Genomic DNA, 18,442 nt, shown 5'->3' with positions numbered 1-18,442 from the left:
ATGTGAGCGACAATGTGAAGAACGACTTCTTCGGCCACAACATGAGCGGCAAGGGCCAACAGAACGACTCCTACAGCCACAAGAGCGGCAAGGGCCAAAAGAACGACTCCTTCAGCCACGACCAGCCGAGCCATAACATGAGCGGCAAGGGCCAAAAGAACGACGCCTTCAGCCACGACCAGCCGAGCCAAAACATGAGCGGCAAGGGCCAAAAGAATGACGCCTTCAGCCACGACCAGCCGAGCCACAACATGAGCGGCAAGGGCCAACAGAACGACTACTTCAGCCACGACCAGCCGAGCCAGAACATGAGCGGCAAGGGCCAACAGAACGACGCCTTCAACCACGACCAGCCGAGCCACAACATGAGCGGCAAGGGCCAAAAGAACGACGCCTTCAGCCACGACCAGCCGAGCCACAACATGAGCGGCAAGGGCCAAAAGAATGACGCCTTCAGCCGCGACCAGCTGAGCCACAACATGAGCGGCAAGGGCCAACAGAACGACTACTTCAGCCACGACCAGACCAGCCGAGCCACAACATGAGCGGCAAGGGCCAAAAGAACGACGCCTTCAGCCACGACCAGCCGAGCCACAACATGAGCGGCAAGGGCCAAAAGAACGACGCCTTCAGCCACGACCAGCCGAGCCACAACGTGAGCGGCAAGGGCCAAAAGAATGACGCCTTCAGCCACGACCAGCCGAGCCACAACGTGAGCGGCAAGGGCCAAAAGAACGACGCCTTCAGCCACGACCAGCCGAGCCACAACATGAGCGGCAAGGGCCAAAAGAACGACGCCTTCAGCCACGACCAGCCGAGCCACAACATGAGCGGCAAGGGCCAAAAGAACGACGCCTTCAGCCACGACCAGCCGAGCCACAACGTGAGCGGCAAGGGCCAAAAGAACGACGCCTTCAGCCACGACCAGCCGAGCCACAACGTGAGGGGCAAGGGCCAAAAGAACGACGCCTTCAGCCACGACCAGCCGAGCCACAACGTGAGCGGCAAGGGCCAAAAGAACGACGCCTTCAGCCACGACCAGCCGAGCCACAACGTGAGCGGCAAGGGCCAAAAGAACGACGCCTTCAGCCACGACCAGCCGAGCCACAACGTGAGCGGCAAGGGCCAAAAGAACGACGCCTTCAGCCACGACCAGCCGAGCCACAACATGAGTGGCAAGGGCCAGAAGAATGACGCCTTCAGCCACGACCAGCCGAGCCACAACATGAGCGGCAAGGGCCAACAGAACGACGCCTTCAGCCACGACCAGCCGAGCCACAACATGAGCGGCAAGGGCCAACAGAACGATGCCTTCAGCCACGACCAGAGTGAGCATCTTCAAATGTCTGATGACATGAGCAACAGCTACCAGAATGACAGAATGGATGATGGTGTGTTCACTGTGAATGTTTGAAGTGTACAGTTGTCCTGATGGTTGTAGCATGATTGAAGGCATTGTTCTGTTTCATCTAACATCTGTCTGACAATTAAAACATTTTACCTTAATACTATTTTTGGGAAAAACTGTTTCAAGTGATTGCGTATGCTAAAAAGAATGCTAGATATAAGTACATGGGAGTATTGTGGAAATGTTTCAGTATAAAATGAATCCTTCAGTTTGCAAATACCAAGGGGATGAAAAAGGTGACAAAATATTTTGGGGGGGGGGGATCCCATAGTCTTTGCAGAGAATATTTTTGGATTTGAACAAATTAAGCAATCTGGAAGAGGTACGATGAGGCAAAAAAAAAATTAAGTGTCGAGAAATTTTATTTACACTGCTCAAGTACATGTTTATTTACAAACTTAAAATTAAATTTCTTATTTTTTTGTTCTGGCCTCCAGCTTGAGCCAGGGCAATCTCCACCTGATGCCTGATTCAAGCTGTGCCACACAAATGGCATCCTCTTTAAGCACTCATTCTGGAAAAGAATTGGCTCAAATCATTGTTCCACTTCATTTTTTCACTATTACAACTTCAAAAGCTAATCCCAAATGCATCCTCCCGGAAAATAAGTACAATGCGTTACAGTTTTTATTGGCCATTTCTGAATTTGAAGTTCATTCTGTTGTGACACAATCCTTAGAGCGCCATTGCTTAATGTTAAACACTAACATGAGTAAAATTAAGGTAACTGTATCTGTTTTTCCTCATGGAGAAAAAATGTACTAGTGGATAGGCTCTTCGCGGATGTAACGTGTGCTTCGAGGTTCCACTTGGGACCACAACCAGTGCCACGAGCCGCAGCACCTCAATGCGAAAAGACCAGCGCAACAAATACGACATTTCTGATCTGGTGAGCAAAATTGTTGCTTAAACGTAAGAGTTGCAATAGCGGCTGTCCGCTCCAGAGGTGGGTAGAGTAGCTATACATTGTCCTCAAGTAAGAGTACTGTTACTTGACAATGTGACTTGAGTAAATATTATCCAGCCATTTAATTTTCCATACCGCTTCTCCTCACAAGGGTCGCGGGCATGCTGGAGCCTATCCCAGCTATCTTCGGGCGAGAGGTGTGGTACACCCTGAACTGGTCACCAGTCAATTGCAGGGCACATAGAAACAACCATTCACGTTCACCTACAGGCAATTTGGAGTCTTCAATCAACCTACCATGCATGCTTTTAGTATGTGGGAGGAAACTGGCATGCCTGGAGAAAGCCCACATAGGCACGGGGAGAACATGGAAACTCCACACAGGCAGGGCCTGGATTTGAACCCCGGTCCTCAGAACTGTGAGGCAGATGTGCTAAACAGTCGTCCACCAAGTAAATCATAGTCCTCCAAAAAATTACTTGAGTAAGAGTAAAAAGAGAAAATATTCAGTACTGAGTAAATCGTAACAAGATTTTTTTATTTTTTACTACAGCATGAACATCAATAAAAAATTTAATACAAAATAAAATGTGAATGTACACAAACTGATGTTGCTGTTTATGTGTGCCCTGCGATTGGCTGGCAACCAGTTCAGGGTGTACCCCGCCTCCTGCCCGATGATAGCTGGGATAGGCTCCAGCACGCCCGCGATCCGAGTGAGGAGAAGCGGCTCAGAAAATGGATGGATGGATGATTCGAATGATTCAGTACAATCAAAAGAACTGCCGTGCCCATCATGAGTTACTTATCCAAAGCACGGGCGCACAGGCGGAACCCCAGGCCAATGTGCTCGCATATTAGTCCGCCGCAGAGTAATATTCACAATTACATCTGTGTGTGGATGGCGGATGTGTGGAATGGATCTACCTGCCAGTGTTCAAGGAATACGAAACAGCATTTGATGACAGCGACCGAGACCACCCCCCAGGAAAAATTCATCGGATCTTTACGATATACATAAATGGCCTTTTCTGAGTTCAAAACAGCGAATTTCACCGAAAGGCGACTGATTTGCATGTATGCTATACATTACCATGCTTCCTCGACTATAATCATCCATCCATCCATCCATTCTCTACCGCTTATCCGGGTCGGGTCGCGGGGGCAGTAGCTTCAGCAGGGACGCCCAGACTACCCTCTCCCCAGCCACTTCATCCAGCTCTTCCGGGGGGATCCCGAGGCGTTCCCAGGCCAGCCGAAGGATGTAGTCTCTCCAGCGCGTCCTGGGTCGTCCCCGGGGTCTCCTCCCGGTGGGACATGCCCGGAACACCTCACCAGGGAGGCGTCCGGGAGGCATCCGAATCAGATGCCCCAGCCACCTCATCTGGCTCCTCTCAATGCGGAGGAGTAGCGGCTCTACTCTGAGATCCTCCCGGATGACCGAGCTTCTCACCCTATCTCTAAGGGAGAGCCCGGACACCCTGCGGAGGAAACTCATTTCGGCCGCTTGTATCCGGGATCTTGTTCTTTCGGTCACGACCCACAGCTCATGACCATAGGTGAGGGTAGGAACGAAGATCGACCGGTAAATTGAGAGCTTCGCCTTTCGGCTTAGCTCTTTCTTTACCACAACGGACCGATACAAAGTCCGCATCACTGCAGACGCTGCACCGATCCGCCTGTCGATCTCCCGTTCCATTCTTCCCTCACTCGTGAACAAGACCCCAAGATACTTGAATTCCTCCACTTGGGGCAGGATCTCATCCCCGACCTGGAGATGGCATGCCACCCTTTCCCGACTGAGGACCATGGTCTCAGATTTGGAGGTGCTGATTCTCATCCCAGCCGCTTCACACTCGGCTGCGAACTGCTCCAATGAGAGTTGGAGGTCACGGCTTGATGAAGCCAACAGAACCACATCATCTGCAAAAAGCAGAGATGCAATACTGAGGCCACCAAACCGGACCCCCTCTACGCCTCGGCTGCGCCTAGAAATTCTGTCCATAAAAGTTATGAACAGAATCGGCGACAAAGGGCAGCCTTGGCGGAGTCCAACCCTCACCGGGAACGAGTTCGACTTACTGCCGGATATGCGGACCAAACTCTGACTCCGGTCGTACAGGGACCGAACAGCCCGTATCAGGGGGTTCGGTACCCCATACTCCCGAAGCACTCTCCACAGGACTCCCCGAGGGACACGGTCGAACGCCTTCTCCAAGTCCACAAAACACATGTAGACTGGTTGGGCGAACTCCCATGCACCCTCGAGGACCCTGCCGAGGGTGTAGAGCTGGTCCACTGTTCCACGGCCAGGACGAAAACCACACTGCTCCTCCTGAATCTGAGATTCGACTTCCCGACGGACCCTCCTCTCCAGCACCCCTGAATAGACCTTACCAGGGAGGCTGAGCAGTGTGATCCCCCTGTAGTTGGAACACACCCTCCGGTCCCCCTTCTTAAAAAGGGGGACCACCACCCCAGTCTGCCAATCCAGAGGCACTGTCCCCGATGTCCACGCGATGTTGCAGAGGCGTGTCAACCAGGACAGCCCCACAACATCCAGAGCCTTTAGGAACTCCGGGCGAATCTCATCCACCCCCGGGGCCCTGCCACCGAGGAGCTTTTTAACTACCTCGGTGACCTCAAACCCAGAGATAGGAGAGCCCGCCTCAGAGAACTCACACTCTGCTTCCCCATGGGAAGGCGTGTCGGTGGAATTGAGGAGGTCTTCGAAGTATTCTCCCCACCGACTCACAACGTCCCGAGTCGAGGTCAGCAGCGCCCCATCCCCACTATACACAGTGTTGGTGGTGCACTGCTTTCCTCTCCTGAGACGTCGGATGGTGGACCAGAATTTCCTCGAAGCCGTCCGGAAGTCTTTCTCCATGGCCTCACCGAACTCCTCCCATGCCCGGGTTTTTGCTTCAGCGACCACCAGAGCTGCATTCCGCTTGGCCAGCCGGTACCCATCAGCTGCCTCAGGAGTCCCACAGGACAAAAAGGCCCGATAGGACTCCTTCTTCAGCTTGACGGCATCCCTCACCGTTGGTGTCCACCAACGGGTTCGCGGATTGCCGCCACGACAGGCACCGACCACCTTACGGCCACAGCTCCGGTCGGCCGCCTCAGCAATGGAGGCGCGGAACATGGTCCACTCGGACTCGATGTCCCCCGCCTCCCCCGGAACATGAGCAAAGTTCTGTCGGAGGTGGGAGTTGAAACTCCTTCTGACAGGGGATTCTGCCAGACGTTCCCAGCAGACCCTCACAATACGTTTGGGCCTGCCACGTCGGACCGGCATCTTCCCCCACCATCGGAGCCAACTCACCACCAGGTGGTGATCAGTTGACAGCTCCGCCCCTCTCTTCACCCGAGTGTCCAAGACATGCGGCCGCAAGTCCGATGACACGACCACAAAGTCGATCATCGAACTGCGACCTAGGGTGTCCTGGTGCCAAGTGCACGTGTGGACACCCTTATGCTTGAACATGGTGTTCGTTATGGACAATCCGTGACGAGCACAGAAGTCCAATAACAGAACACCGCTCGGGTTCTGATCGGGGGGGGCCGTTCCTCCCAATCGCGTCCTTCCAGGTCTCACTGTCATTGCCCACGTGAGCATTGAAGTCCCCCAACAGAACAATGGAGTCCCCAGCGGGAGCGCTCTCCAGCACCCCCTCCAAGGACTCCAAAAAGGGTGGGTACTCTGAACTGCTGTTTGGTGCATAGGCACAAACAACAGTCAGGACCCGTCCCCCCACCCGAAGGCGGAGGGAGGCTACCCTCTCGTCCACCGGGGTGAACCCCAACGTACAGGCGCCGAGCCGGGGGGCAATAAGTATACCCACACCTGCTCGGCGCCTCTCACCATGGGCAACTCCAGAGTGGAAGAGAGTCCAACCCCTCTCGAGAGGACTGGTACCAGAGCCCCAGGTGTGTGTGGAGGCGACTCCGACTATATCGAGTCGGAACTTCTCGACCTCACACACCAGCTCGGGCTCCTTCCCTGCCAGAGAGGTGACATTCCACGTCCCTAGAGCCAGCTTCTGTAGCCGGGGATCGGATCGCCAAGGTCCCCGCCTTCGGCCACCGCCCGGCTCACACTGCACCCGACCCCTATGGCCCCTCCCACAGGTGGTGAGCCCATGGGAAGGGGGACCCACGTTACCCTTTCGGGCTGTGCCCGGCCGGACCCCATGGGTGCAGGCCCGGCCACCAGGCGCTCGCCTTCGAGCCCCACCACCAGGCCTGGCTCCAGCGGGGGGCCCCGGTGGCCCGCGTCCGGGCAAGGGAAAACGAAGTCCATTGTTTGTCGTCATCATTAGGGGTCTTTGAGCCGTGCTTTGTCTGGTCCCTCACCTAGGACCTGTTTGTCATGGGTGACCCTGCCAGGGGCATAAAGCCCCAGACAACTTAGCTCCTAGGATCACTGGGACACACAAACCCCTCCACCACGACAAGGTGACGGCTCAAGGAGGGGGACTATAATCATGACTCACAAAAATGCTTGCAACTTTGTTTACTTTTTTTCAGGTTTTTATCAAATGCAGAATCCAATTCTTTAAAGAGAAAATCTAAATGTCTTTGGTCGATAAATATACTTTGTGAGCACCAGCTGTGGTCTCTTGTCACCTGCTATAAAAGCTCCTCGAGTCAGTCCTCTTAACAACTGTCACTGAAGTGATGGCTGTTGTTTGGCTCGTGGTTGTTTTGGTGCATGCCGTCTTGATGGATAAAGGTGGTTATTAGAATTTCTTGAACCATATTTGTGTTGGAAACAGAATGTTTGCATCTCTAAATACTGAAATGAGTTTGTGTCTGCAGGCCTTTGTTTTACAGCTGGGGTTAAACAAGGTCCATCCAATGCTCTGGTTCAAAAAGGTGTTCCAGGTGGGAGCATTATTCCATCAATCTATTTTCTATACTGCTTATCATCACAAGCTCGGTTTGTCGAGTTCTCTAAGACGTTGACTTTGGTCCGGAAGGACTAGGGTTCGAATCCCTTTACGGGCAGCCGTGGCCCAATGGTTAAGATCATCGCCTGCCACCGTGGGGGACCTAGGTTCAAAACCCCGACTGGACCATCCGCCAACATCCCCTGGACTCACGGCTGTGGTGTCCTTGAGCAAGACACTGATACCCCGAAATGCTCCCCGGGCGCTTCAGCTGCCCCCTGCTCCAGTGTGTTCCACTAACATGTGTATGTGTTCACTGTGATGGGTTAAATGCAGAGAACAAATTTTGTGTGCATGCATGCATGTTCATGACAATAAAAGATGATTCTTCTTCTTCTAGGGTTGTGGGCATGCTGTAGTCTATCCTAGCTATCTTTGGGTGAGATCTGTTTGTGATCTTAAGACTTGGTTTATTTGATACAGATGTGCCTCACTGATGTTTCACTTGAGTTTTTGGAACTTCTCCAGTCTTTGTTTTGGACTCTATTTTCACAACCTGGAATTGAGCCAAACCAGTGTGCCGGGCACATTGGTGTTCTGTGAGCACTGTTCAGGTGTGCTATGGGAATTTTTGTTTACATTTTTTTTTTTAAACTTATTTTAAAATTATTTCCAAGAAATGTTTCTTTATTCTTCTATTTATGCCAGTGAGGAATAGTGACAGACGCAATGAATAAATGCTCTTCTATTAGATGACAGTAAGTATAAACAGTAATGGATCTACTTTTTCTTACATTTTTGTTTGGTGTGCTGTGAAATATTTAAATTGTAAAATGTTCCTTGGCTTCATAAAGGTTGCAAGTCACTGGTCAAGCGTAACCAATGTAAACCACATAGCCCTGCTTTCACTATACATGGCAAACATTTTGTCACGGTTTTACAATCTTACATAGTATGGAAGGGGACCCCAACGTTATCACTGGGCAATTGTTTTGGCCACAACCAAAAGATACAGAACACAATTGTGTAAAAGCTTAGCGCTATGTATTCACAATTCAACAGTACGTAGTTCTCGTTACACATTTTTAGCAATTTTAAAATGCTAAAACTCCTGTTTACTTCTGCGATAATTGAAGCAAATGTTGCAATCAAAGCTGTATCTCATATAGGGCCCCATGTCTCTCTGTTCTCTAGAATGTTTGCTACATTCAATAGGATGATCGTTCTTTGGCCTGGAGTGTTTAATCGGCTGGGAAGGGTTTTGTCAGGCCGAGCCCATGTGGCTCTGCCACCCTCGTGGGGTAAGGGGGTAGAGGGGGTTTTGGGTGGCGCCAAGGTTTTTGAGCTTAGCAGGGAAACGAGAGCCAGGTGAGAAGTCATGGCTTTTTCACCTTTTTAAGAAGGGGACAAAAGACCAGTGTGGGAGAATAAACAACTACTACTGAATTTTATCCTAAACTTGTGGGTTAAAACCCAGCACATCAAAATAATTCCCAGCTTTTGCATTGTCTCACACAAAATCGTTAACGAATGCAATGATAGTTTCCTTTGTTTGGTGGAGCATGTCACTTAGGTTCCATGATTGACAGCCGTGTCATCTGAGCTAAAACATGTTCTTTTTAGACTTGGCAGTAGACATGTATAAGAAACGGTAATTGACGTCACGATATAAGCTTGGAACATTCATGCAGCGTTTATGTTTGAAAGCAGGAATTTAATGCACTAAATATTGCAGTCAATGGAATTCAGCTTGCAGTGACTCTTAAGTACGAGCAGGCTTCACTCGTGCTCCACAGCTGATCCCAGATCTGCTGCTTCACAGTAAGTAACCTTACTGGAGGTTAAAATGTCACCACAGGGCCTCTTCAAACTCTCCAGTGGGTTCATGGAAGGCCAGTTTAACTAATCCATTGTCCATTATTCTGAACTGCCACTTTGGTCATGAGGTTTTCAGAGTTTCGGTCATTTAGCTATCCACACTGAAAGGTCTTTATCGTGAAGTCACTGGGGGGGTGGGGGTTTATCTAGTTTTACTGGTACACTTGAATTAAAATGTCCAGTGGTTTGTAGGCCTGGTCTGTTGGCTTAGGGTTCAGGGGTCGGAATGCAAAGGTCATGAGTTCGTGTGCCCTTAGTTAGATGAATCCTTTACATAGATTTAACAAATGGATGGCAGTTGTTGGAGAAAAACTGCTTTAGTCTATCACTCTTAATTTTGACTGACAACTAATGTAGGATTTTTCTCCCTTGTTGGGCGTTGAAGGACAAATGGGACTTGATGACGATGTGAGCGACAATGTGAAGAACGACTTCTTCGGCCACAACATGAGCGGCAAGGGCCAACAGAACGACTCCTACAGCCACAAGAGCGGCAAGGGCCAAAAGAACGACTCCTTCAGCCACGACCAGCCGAGCCATAACATGAGCGGCAAGGGCCAAAAGAACGACGCCTTCAGCCACGACCAGCCGAGCCACAACATGAGTGCCAAGGGCCAAAAGAACGACGCCTTCAGCCACGACCAGCCGAGCCAAAACATGAGCGGCAAGGGCCAAAAGAATGACACCTTCAGCCACGACCAGCCGAGCCACAACATGAGCGGCAAGGGCCAACAGAACGACTCCTTCAGCCACGACCAGCCGAGCCACAACATGAGCGGCAAGGGCCAAAAGAATGACTCCTTCAGCCACGACCAGCCGAGCCACAACATGAGCGGCAAGGGCCAACAGAACGACTACTTCAGCCACGACCAGCCGAGCCACAACATGAGCGGCAAGGGCCAAAAGAACGACGCCTTCAGCCACGACCAGCCGAGCCACAACAAAGGCGGCAAGGGCCAAAAGAATGACGCCTTCAGCCACGACCAGCCGAGCCACATGAGCGGCAAGGGCCAACAGAACGACGCCTTCAGCCACGGCCCGCCGAGCCACAACGTGAGCGGCAAGGGCCAAAAGAACAACGCCTTCAGCCACGACCAGCCGAGCCACAACATGAGCGGCAAGGGCCAAAAGAACGACGCCTTCAGCCACGACCAGCCGAGCCACAACATGAGCGGCAAGGGCCAACAGAACCACTACTTCAGCCACGACCAGCCGAGCCACAATATGAGCGGCAAGGGCCAACAGAACGACGCCTTCAGCCACGACCAGCCGAGCCACAACATGAGCGGCAAGAGCCAAAAGAACGACGCCTTCAGCCACGACCAGCTGAGCCGCAACATGAGCGGCAAGGGCCAACAGAACGACTCCTTCAGCCACGACTAGCCGAGCCACAACATGAGCGGCAAGGGCCAAAAGAACGACGCCTTCAGCCACGACCTGCCGAGCCACATGAGCGGCAAGGGCCAACAGAACGACTCCTTCAACTACGACCAGCCGAGCCACATGAGCGGCAAGGGCCAACAGAACGACTCCTTCAGCCACGACCAGCCGAGCCACAACATGAGCGGCAAGGGCCAACAGAACGACGCCTTTAGCCACGACCAGCCGAGCCACAACATGAGCGGCAAGGGCCAACAGAACGACTCCTTCAGCCATGACCAACCGAGCCACAACATGAGCGGCAAGGGCCAACAGAACGACTCCTTCCACCACAACCAGAGTGAATTTGTCTTGATGGCTGCAGCATGATTGAAGGCATTGTTCTGTTTCATGCAACATCTGTCTGACAATTAAAACTTTTTACCTTAATACTATTTTTGGGAAAAACTGTTTCAAGTGATTGTGTATGCTAAAAAGAATACTAGCCTCCAGGAAGATGGGAGTATTGTGGAAATGTTTCAGTATAAAATGAATACTATATCAGTTTGCAAATGCCAAGGGCATGAAAAAGGTGACAAAATATTTTGGGGGGGATCACTGAGTCCTTGCAGAGAATATTTTTGGATTTTAAATTAAGCAATCTGGAAGAGGCGAGAGTACAATAAGGCAAAAATTATTAATTTTCGTGCAGAGAAGCTTTAATTACACTGCTCAAGTACATGTTGATTTACAAACTTAAAATTTTATTTGTCTTATATTTTTGTTCTGGCCTCCAGCATGAGCCAGGCCAATCTCCACCTGCACCTGATGCCTGCTTAGAGCTGTGCCACACAAATGGCATCCTCTTTAAGCACTCATTCTGGAAAAGAATTGGCTCAAATCATTGTTCCAGGTCATTTTTTCACTATTACCAACTTCAAAAGCTAATCCCAAATGCATCCTCCCGTAAAATATTAAATCCAATGCGTTTCAGTTTTTATTGGCCATTTCTGAATTTGAAGTTCATTCTGTTGTGACACAATTCTTAGAGCTCCATCGCTTAATGTTTAACACTAACATGAGTAAAATTAAGGTAACTGTAGCCGCGTTTCCTAATGAAGACAAAATGTACTAGCGGAAAGACTCTTCGCCGATGTAACGTGTGCTTCGAGGTTCCACTTGGGACCACAACCAGTGCCACGAGCCGCAGCACCTCAATGCGAAAAGACCAGCGCAACAGATACGACACTGTCTGATCTGGTGAGCAAAATTGTTGCTTAAACGTAAGAGTTGCAATAGCGGATGTCCGCTCCAGAGGTGGGTAGAGTAGTTAAACATTGTCCTCAAGTAAGTGTACTGTTACTTGACAATGTGACTTAAGTAAATATTATCCAGCCATTTAATTTTCCATACTGCTGCTCCTCACTAGGGTCGCGGGTGTGCTGGAGCCTCCCCCAGCTATCTTCGGGTGAGAGGTGTGGTACACCCTGAACTGGTCACCAGTCAATTGCAGGGCACATAGAAGCAACCATTCACATTCACCTCCAGGTTATTTGGAGTCTTTAATCAACCTACCATGCATGTTTTTGGTACGTGGGAGGAAACCGGCGTGCCTGGAGAAAGCCCACATAGGCACGGGGAGAAGATGCAAACTCCACACAGGCAGGGCCAGGATTTGAACACGGTCCTCAGAACTGTGAGGCAGATGTGCTAACCAGTCGTCCACCAAGTAAATAGTAGTCCTCCAAAAAATGACTTGAGTAAGAGTAAAAAGAGAAAATATTCAGTAGAGTAAATAGTGAGTAACAAGATTGTTTTTGTTTTTACTACAGCATGAACATCAATAAAAAATTAAATGCAAAATAAAATGTGAATGTACACAAACTGATGTTGCTGTTTATGTGTGCCCTGCGATTGGCTGGCAACCAGTTCAGGGTGTACCCCGCCTCATGCCCGATGATAGCTGGGATAACCTTCAGCACTCCCACGACCCTTGTGGGGATAAGCGGCTCAGAAAATTGATGGATGGATCATTTGAATGATTCAGGACAATCAAAAGAACTGCCGTGCCTATCATGAGTGACTTATCCAAAGGACGAGCGCACAGGCGGAACCTCAGGCCAATGTGCTCACATATTAGTCCACCGCAGAGTAATATTCACAATTACATCTGTGTGTGGAATGGATCTACCTGCCAGTGTTCAAGGAATACAAAACAGCATATAATGACAGCGACTACCCCCCAGGAAAAATTCATCGGATCTATATGATTCACATAAATCAGAATCATCTTTATTTGCCAAGTATGTACAAAAACACACAAGGAATTTGTCTCCGGTAGTTGTAGCCCCTCAAGTACGACAACAGACAGTCAATTTACAGAACACTTTGGAGACAGAAAGACATTGACAAAAAAATAACATGTCACTGAGCAGTAAAGGGTTGCTCGTTATCTGGTAATGCCGGTAAATTATAATTTTTTTTTTTTGACAATTGTGCAAAAAGATGTCCTCTAGCACTTAGAGCAGTTCAAATGACTAATATTGCAATAGTCCGGTGCAATGACCATTGTGCAAAGGGCGCTGAGACTTCAAGGAGTGTATGCGGTTTAAAGTGACGAGTAGTGCGATAATCTGGGACAATGGTTGTGGAAATGTTACAGATACTCCTCAATCAGTGTGCAAATGGAGCAGATGCTACTCTGGCATTAGTGGCCAGTGTATGCAAATAGTGCAGCATGGCGAGACAACTACAGTGAGTGCACGAGTAATACATAATTGGCCCCACAGAAATGTGACAACGAACTCAAGTCAAAAAATTGCCACCATGTTGTAATGGAATTGTAGGTTAGGTGTTTAAGAAGTTGATCGCAAGAGGGAAGAAGCTGTTGGAATCTCTACTAGTTCTATTTTGCATTGATCGGTAGCGCCTACCTGAGGGAAGGTGCTGGAAGAGCTGGTGACCAGGGTGCGGAGGGTCAGAGCGGATTTTGCACACCCTTGTCTTAGTTCTGGCAGCGTGCAAGTCCTCAATGGTGGGTAGGGGGGTACCGACAATCCTTTCAGCAGTTTTGATTGTCCGTTGCAGTCGGAGTTTGTCCTTTTTTGTAGCAGCAAACCAGACTGTGATGGAAGAACACAGGACTGATTCGATGACCGCTGTGTAGAACTGTCTCAGCAGCTCCGGTGGCAGGCCGTGCTTTCTCAGAAGCCGCAAGAAATACATCCTCTGCTGGGCCTTTTTGAGGACGGAGTTGATGTTGGTTGCCCACTTCAGGTCCTGAGAGACTGTAATGCCCAGGAACGTGAAGGTCTCGACGGTTGACACAAGGCAGCTGGACAACGTGAGGGGCAGCTGTGGCGAAGGATGCCTCCTGAAGTCCACGATCATCTCTACAGTCTTGAGCGTGTTCAGCTCCAGGTTGTGTCGGCTGCACCACAGCTCCAGCCGCTCCGCTTCCTGTCGATATGCAGACTCAAGAGTTTGACAGTCGGGTGCGCTGAGGTGCAGTCGTTCGTGTCGAGAGAGAAGAGCAGCAGAGAGAGGACACAACCTTGGGGCGCCCCAGTGCTGATGCTGCATGTGGATGAGGTGGCCTCCCCCAGCCTCACCTGCTGTGTCCTGCCCGTCAGAAAGCTGTAAATCCACTGGCAGATGGCAGGTGAGACGCTGAGCTGGAGAAGCTTGGATGAAAGGAGTTCAGGGATGATGGTGTTGAACGCTGAGCTGAACTCCACGAACAGGATCCTCGCGTAGGTCCCTGCACTGTCGAGGTGTTCTAGGATGAAGTGCAGTCCCATGTTGACTGCATCATCCGCAGACCTGTTCGCTTGGTAGGCAAACTGCAGGGGGTCCAGCAGGGGACCTGTGACACTCTTGAGGTGGTCCAGCACAAGACGTTCAAAGGACTTCATGACCACAGATGTCAAAGCGACAGGCCTGTAGTCATTTAGACCCGAGATTGCAGGTTTCTTGGGGACTGGAATGATGGTGGAGCGTTTGAAACAGGATGGAACTTCGCACAGTTCCAGAGATCTATTGAAGATCTGAGTGAAGACTGGAGCGAGCTGGTCCGCGCAGACTTTGAGGCAGGATGGGGACACATGGTCTGGGCCTGCCGCTTTGTAAATCTTTTGTTGTTTGAAGATGCGTCTCGCATGCTGTTCGTGGATGGTTAACGCAGAAGTCAGAGGTGTGATTGTGGTCGGGGGTGCGGCCGGGTGGGTGTGGGGTGTGAAACTGTCCTTTTCAAATCTGCAGTAGAAGGTATTCAAGTCATTGGCTTGTGTGCTATTGTTCTCAGCTTGGGGGGATCGTCGTTTGTAATTTGTCAGCGATTGGAATGCATGCAGACTGATTTAGAGTCGTTTGCGCTAAACTTTTTTTTCCAACTTTGCTGCATAGTTCCTATTTGCAATGTTAATTTCTTTTGTCAGCTGGTTTCTTGTTCGATTATGCAGGGCCCTGTCCCCGCTCTGATATGCATCCTCCTTAGCTTGGCGAAGATGCTTAAGTTTAGCAGTGAACCACGGCTTGTTGTTGTTGAATGTGCAAAATGATTTTGTTGGTACACACAGATCTTCACAGAAACTGATATAGGATGTAACAGTGTCCGTATATTCATCCAGGCTGTCAGCTGAATTTTCAAAGACACTCCAGTCTGTGCAGTCTAAACAGCTTTGAAAATGGCCTATTCTGAGTTCAAAACAGCGAATTTCACCGAAAGGCGACTGATTTGCATGTATGCTCTACATTACCATGCTTCCTCGACTATAATTTAACTCACAAAAATGCTTGCAACTTTGTTTACTTTTTTTCAGGTTTTTATCAAATGCAGAATCCAATTCTTGAAAGAGAAAATCTAAATGTCTTTGGCCGATAAATATACTTTGTGTTGGATATATTCATAGAATAGCCAGGAGCTCAACATATATGTAAATCTGTATCCTTTGGGGTAGAATTTATTTTTATTTTTTTTTATGTTGAATCGGCATGGCTCGTGCTAATTAGAGCCAACGAGCACCAGCTGTGGTCTCTTGTCACCTGCTATAAAAGCTCCTCGAGTCAGTCCTCTTAACAACTGTCACTGAAGTGATGGCTGTTGTTTGGCTCGTGGTTGTTTTGGTGCATGCTGTCTTGATGGATAATGGTGGTTATTAGCATTTCTTGAACTATATTTGTGTTGGAAACAGAACGTTTGCATTTCTAAATACTGAAATGAGTTTGTGTCTGCAGGCCTTTGTTTTACAGCTGGGGTTAAACAAGGTGCATCCAATGCTCTGGTTCAAAAAGGTGTTCCAGGTGGGAGCATTATTCCATCAATCTATTTTCTATACTGCTTATCATCACTAGGGTTGTGGGCATGCTGGAGTCTGTCCTAGCTATCTTTGGGTGAGATCTGTTTGTGATCTTAAGACTTGGTTTATTTGATACAGATGTGCCTCACTGATGTTTCACTTGAGTTTTTGGAACTTCTCCAGTCTTTGTTTTGGACTCTATTTTCACAACCTTAAATTGAGCCAAGGTACCCATTTTACTTTAGGAAAGTGTGTGTGTGTTGCACTGAATAGTTCACTTTTTAATTTACTTGGTGTTAAATGTCAGCCTGTTTAGTTAATTACTGAGCTTCAGTTCTATGAGCAAAGTAGTCGAAATGTATTTGAGTAAATGCTAAATAAATCAAATGTAAAAAGTACTCCAAATAACCACCTGAGCAGAAGTATTAAGTAAAAAAAAAAAAATAATAATAATTATAACATTTTTTTGTAAATCAGAGCTTGAGACATAATGTTCAAATTTCAGATATTGCCCAACATAATTTATTGTTCAAGTGCAGTGATTACAAACCAGTGTGCCGGGCACATCAGTGTACTGTGAGCACTGTTCAGGTGTGCTATGGGAATTGTTTTTAAATTTTTATTTTTTTTATTTTTTAACTTTCTCAAACAATTATTTCCAAGAAATGTTTCTTTATTCATCTATTTATGCCAGTGAGGCACAGTGACAGACACAATGAATAAATGCTCTTCTATTAGATGACAGTAAGTATATACAGTAATGGATCTACTTTTTCTGACATTTTTGTTTGGTGTGCTGTGAGATATTTCAATTGTAGAATGTGCCTTGGCTTCATAAAGGTTGGAAGTCACTGGTCTAGTGTAACCAACAAAAACCACATAGCCTGGCTTTCACCATACATGGCAAACATTTTGTCACGGTTTTAAAATCTTAGAGAGTATGGAAGGGGACCCCCAACGTTATCACTGGGCAATTGTTTTGGCCATTGCCAAAAGATACAGTATTCTCCCACTTCTGAGTTGTATGCAGTTTCTGCCATACTTCATAAAAGTTAGTTACTCCAAACTTCTGTGTGGGGCTGCGGAAGCATCTGCCTTGCAATGACTGCCTTGCTCAGTTTGCTTGAAATTCAAATTTTAGTGGGTATATTGGCCTGGTGAATGCACAGTTTATTTTACCACCTGCCAGCAAGATGAAGTGCATTTAATTGTTCTACCTCTCACATGTGTATATTCATTTGGATAAAGGTGTTATTTGAAAAGAGGGGTCAGAGACCAGCCGAGCCACAACATGAGCGGAAAGGGCCAACAGAACGACGCCTTCAGGCACGACCAGAAGAGCCGCAACACGAGTGGCAAGGGCCAACAGAACGACTTCTTCAACCAGAGTGAGAATCTTCACATCTGACATGAGCAACAGCTATCAGAATGGATGATGGTGACTCAACAGACGGTGTCTTCACTGTGAATGTTTGCCGTGTACCGTTGTCTTGATGGCTGCAGCATGATTGAAGGCCTTGATCTCAGTTTCATGTAACATGTCTGACAATTAAAACATTTTACCTTCATACTATTTTTTTTATTTTTTGAAAAACTGGTTCAAGTAATGTATGCTAAAGACTACGAGCCTACAGGAACATGGGAGTATTGTGGAAAACTACAATATTAGTTCTCAAACACCAAAGGCATGAAAGAAAATATTTTTGGGGCTGGGGGGGTTCCTGGACCCCTCGCAGAGAATATTTTTAGATTTTAACAAATTAAGCAAGCTGGGAGACTAGTGTGCAAAAAAAAATATATATATATCTTCACACAGAAAAACCTTATTTTCACCGCTCTGTTTTTTTTTTTTGGTGGCCCATGTCCACCTGATGCCTGTTTCAAGCTGTGCCACACAAATGGCATCCTCCTCTTAAAACACTCATTTTGGAAAAGAATTGACTCAAATCATTGTTACACTGCATTTTTCACTTACCAACTTCAAAAGCTAATCCCAAATGCATTCTCTATGAAAATCCATAAAAACATTTTCCTACCGCTTATCCGGGTCGTGGCTGCAGTAGCTTTAGCAGGGATGCCCAGACTTCCCTCTCCCCAGCCACTTCATCCAGCTCTTCCGGGGGGATCCCGAAGTGTTCCCAGGCCAGCCGAAGGACGTAGTCTCTCCAGCGTGTCCTGGGTCTCCTCCCGGTGGGACGTACCGGGGAGGCATGCGAATCAGATGGAGCAGTGACTCTGAGAGCCTCCCGGATGACTGAGCTTCTCACCCTATCTCTAAGGGAAAGCCCGGACACCCTGCGGAGGAAAGTCATTTCGGCCGCTTGTATCCGGGATCTTGTTCTTTTGGTCATGACCCACAGCTCGTGACCATAGGTGAGGGTAGGAACGTAGATCGACCGGTAAATTGAGAGCTTCGTCTTTCGGCTTAGCTCCTTTACCCCAACGGACCGATACAAAGTCTGCATCACTGCAGACGCTGCACCGATCCGCCTGTCGATCTCCCGTTCCATTCTTCCCTCACTCGTGAACAAGACTCTAAGATACTTGATCTCCTCCACTTGGGGCAGGATCTCATCCCTGACCTGGAGAAGGCACGCCACCCTTTTCCAACTGAGGACCATGGTCTCAAATTTGGAGGTGCTGATTCTCATCACAACGGCTTCACACTGCTGCGAAATGCTCCAGTTGGAGGTCACAG

The 18,442-nt window shown here is 48.6% G+C and overlaps 2 protein-coding genes and 1 long non-coding RNA gene across 5 annotated transcripts in view; 2 read left to right on the top strand and 1 right to left on the bottom strand.

The window, feature by feature from the left end:
• The window catches only part of LOC133467910 (uncharacterized), a 152,851-nt gene that overhangs the window by 111,846 nt on the left and 22,563 nt on the right, over positions 1-18,442 (bottom strand). The gene's annotated exons all lie outside the window — the stretch shown is intronic.
• Positions 6,948-10,486, top strand: LOC133467919 (hornerin-like). Its single transcript, XM_061753085.1, has 3 exons — positions 6,948-7,053; positions 7,140-7,205; positions 9,474-10,486. The coding sequence occupies exons 1-3, from the start codon at positions 6,999-7,001 to the stop codon at positions 10,469-10,471; spliced, it is 1,119 nt and encodes a 372-aa protein (XP_061609069.1). The 5' UTR covers positions 6,948-6,998; the 3' UTR covers positions 10,472-10,486.
• On the top strand, positions 15,465-17,312 carry LOC133467921 (uncharacterized). The gene is made up of 3 exons (XR_009785325.1): positions 15,465-15,596; positions 15,683-15,748; positions 16,993-17,312. It is a non-coding gene; the product is annotated as an uncharacterized LOC133467921 (long non-coding RNA).

Source organism: Phyllopteryx taeniolatus, chromosome 18 (genome assembly GCF_024500385.1).
Source record: "Phyllopteryx taeniolatus isolate TA_2022b chromosome 18, UOR_Ptae_1.2, whole genome shotgun sequence".
NCBI classification, from domain to species: domain Eukaryota; kingdom Metazoa; phylum Chordata; class Actinopteri; order Syngnathiformes; family Syngnathidae; genus Phyllopteryx; species Phyllopteryx taeniolatus.
Note: the sequence above shows the minus strand (reverse complement) of the source record. Positions and strands in the feature narration are given on the sequence as shown.